We start from the raw sequence: 1,935 nt of genomic DNA on the forward strand, positions 1-1,935 counted from the left end.
TGTCACCATAAATGACAATACACCAGAGAAAACAACTGACCTTGAACAACAACTTGAGCCCCACTGCTGAAAACGTTAAAGAAATTTCCAATGGTGATCGGGTAGTTAACCAGAAGGGTAAGAGTCGTGCTTGCCGTGAAACCTGCGGGGAAGAAAACACAGAAAATCGTGGTAGAGTGAGTGTTTTTTGATAGGCTTGAGTGGTTGAGAATGGTTGTTGTTTGTATGCTTTGGGTGATTGCTGTTGATTTGACTGAAACGGTTGTTGATTGACCTGGATGGTTGTTGGTACATTCGAGTAGCTGTGGATAGATTAAGGTAGCTGCTGTGCATTTAATTTGAGTGGTTGTTTTAGGTAGATTTGAATGGCTGATGCTGTGAACTATTTGAGTGGTTATTGTTGGCAGCTGTGGATGGTGCTGATAAACTCGTATTTTGTTGCTGATAAATCTGAGTGGTTGTTGTTAGTAAACCTAAGTGGTTGCTCTCGATAGATTTTGCATGGTTGCTGTTGCTAGATGTGGGTGGTTGTTGTTTGTAGATTTTAATATTTTTTTGTTGATAGATCTGAGTGGTTGTTTTTATAGGCCTGAGTGGCTGTAACAATAATAATCTGGAATAGTTGCTTTTAAGGGGTCTGAATTATTGTTGTTGGTTGATTCGGTGCGTGTCTGTAACACTAACATTATTTCTGTACCTCTCTGCTTCTGCGTCTAACCCCGTATTCGTATATACAAGTTTTGCACTACCACGAGCATTGAAACGACAATAAGAGCCACATACCTTCAAAGGAACCAGGAAAGACGTTTTCCATGTAAATGCCACCGAGCTGTACGGTCTTGAGAGCCGGGGAGTCGAACTGGAAGGCACCCGAAGTCACATTGAAACTGCGGAGACGACTTCCCTCCAGGTCAAGAACTTCGAGCTTCTTGAGGGTAGCGAAGGCGCCGAATTCGATGGCGACACCTTGTTGGTTGTTTCCTACGCCCTGTAGAGTAAGGACCTGCGGGGGAAAGGAAGTAAGAAAGACTAGTTTTAAGGTACTTGATCAACCTCATAAAAAAGTGTTTGCTGAGGTGTGATGGTTCAAGGTTGATTAAGAACTTAGAGTTGCGTTGTTGTTTTAGCATTGTGTTTAAAGATATAGTGTTATATACTAAAATGAATGCAGAAACGCTAAAACATTACGATGCATACTAAGAGAGTTGTGAAGGCATGGACTTCTTACATGGCATAGATAAAGAGACTAACATCCGTAAAAAATATTGAGTCCGGATATAGCAATTTAGAAGTAAACGATTGCGTTTTAGTAGCACTCTAAGAGATGGGTGCCTTAGCCTAATATACCGAACAAATTAAGCGCTCGCATTTCCAGGCGTCTATTCACGTTACCTGTAGGTTGGGCATGCCGGAGAGCGCGTCCTTCGAGATGAGCTCCAAAGCCGCGGCGTTCTGGGTGTATTCCGTCACACTTGATGACTTCAGGGGCGGAACGTAGGCTAACTGCGATGAACTGAGGTCAATCTGGGTCACGACGTCCCTCGAGGCGCCCAGGAAATCTTCCGCGCTCACAAGGTTGATGTTGTTTGTGATGACAACGCGCAGGAAATTCATGTCCCCGAGCAGATCTGCAGGGAGTGAGATGACGTTGGGGTTGTTGTTGAGCGAAAATCCCGCGAAGTCAAGAAACCCTGCCTCGCTGAGAGTCTTCATGGCGTCGGCCACCTCGGAGACATCCTGGACGGCGGAGCAATCGATGAAATTCTCGACGGATTCGTCGCAGGCTGAATTCTCCAGCACCGAGGACACGGCGGTGTAGCCCAAACCTGTGGCTGCGTGAGCGAGCAGGACGGCGAGAAGGAGGACCTGTTTCTTCATGGCTGTGGCTGCGAATGGCGGAGGGCTCTCCCAGGGCGCCTTTCATCACGCGTCTTG

General features: G+C 46.1%; 1 protein-coding gene across 1 annotated transcript in view; it reads right to left on the minus strand.

Annotated features, from left to right (window-relative positions):
* LOC119586143 overlaps positions 1 to 1,935 on the minus strand; it is a 2,561-nt gene extending 626 nt beyond the window's left edge. Inside the window, exons 1-3 of the mRNA XM_037934837.1 lie at positions 1,393 to 1,935; positions 784 to 1,003; positions 41 to 142 (exon numbers count right to left, since the gene is read on the minus strand). Coding sequence (XP_037790765.1) covers positions 41 to 142; positions 784 to 1,003; positions 1,393 to 1,878 — 808 coding nt within the window. The 5' untranslated portion in view covers positions 1,879 to 1,935. The remainder of the gene's footprint in view (positions 1 to 40; positions 143 to 783; positions 1,004 to 1,392) is intronic.

Source organism: Penaeus monodon, chromosome 21, assembly GCF_015228065.2.
Source record: "Penaeus monodon isolate SGIC_2016 chromosome 21, NSTDA_Pmon_1, whole genome shotgun sequence".
In the NCBI taxonomy this organism is placed as follows: domain Eukaryota; kingdom Metazoa; phylum Arthropoda; class Malacostraca; order Decapoda; family Penaeidae; genus Penaeus; species Penaeus monodon.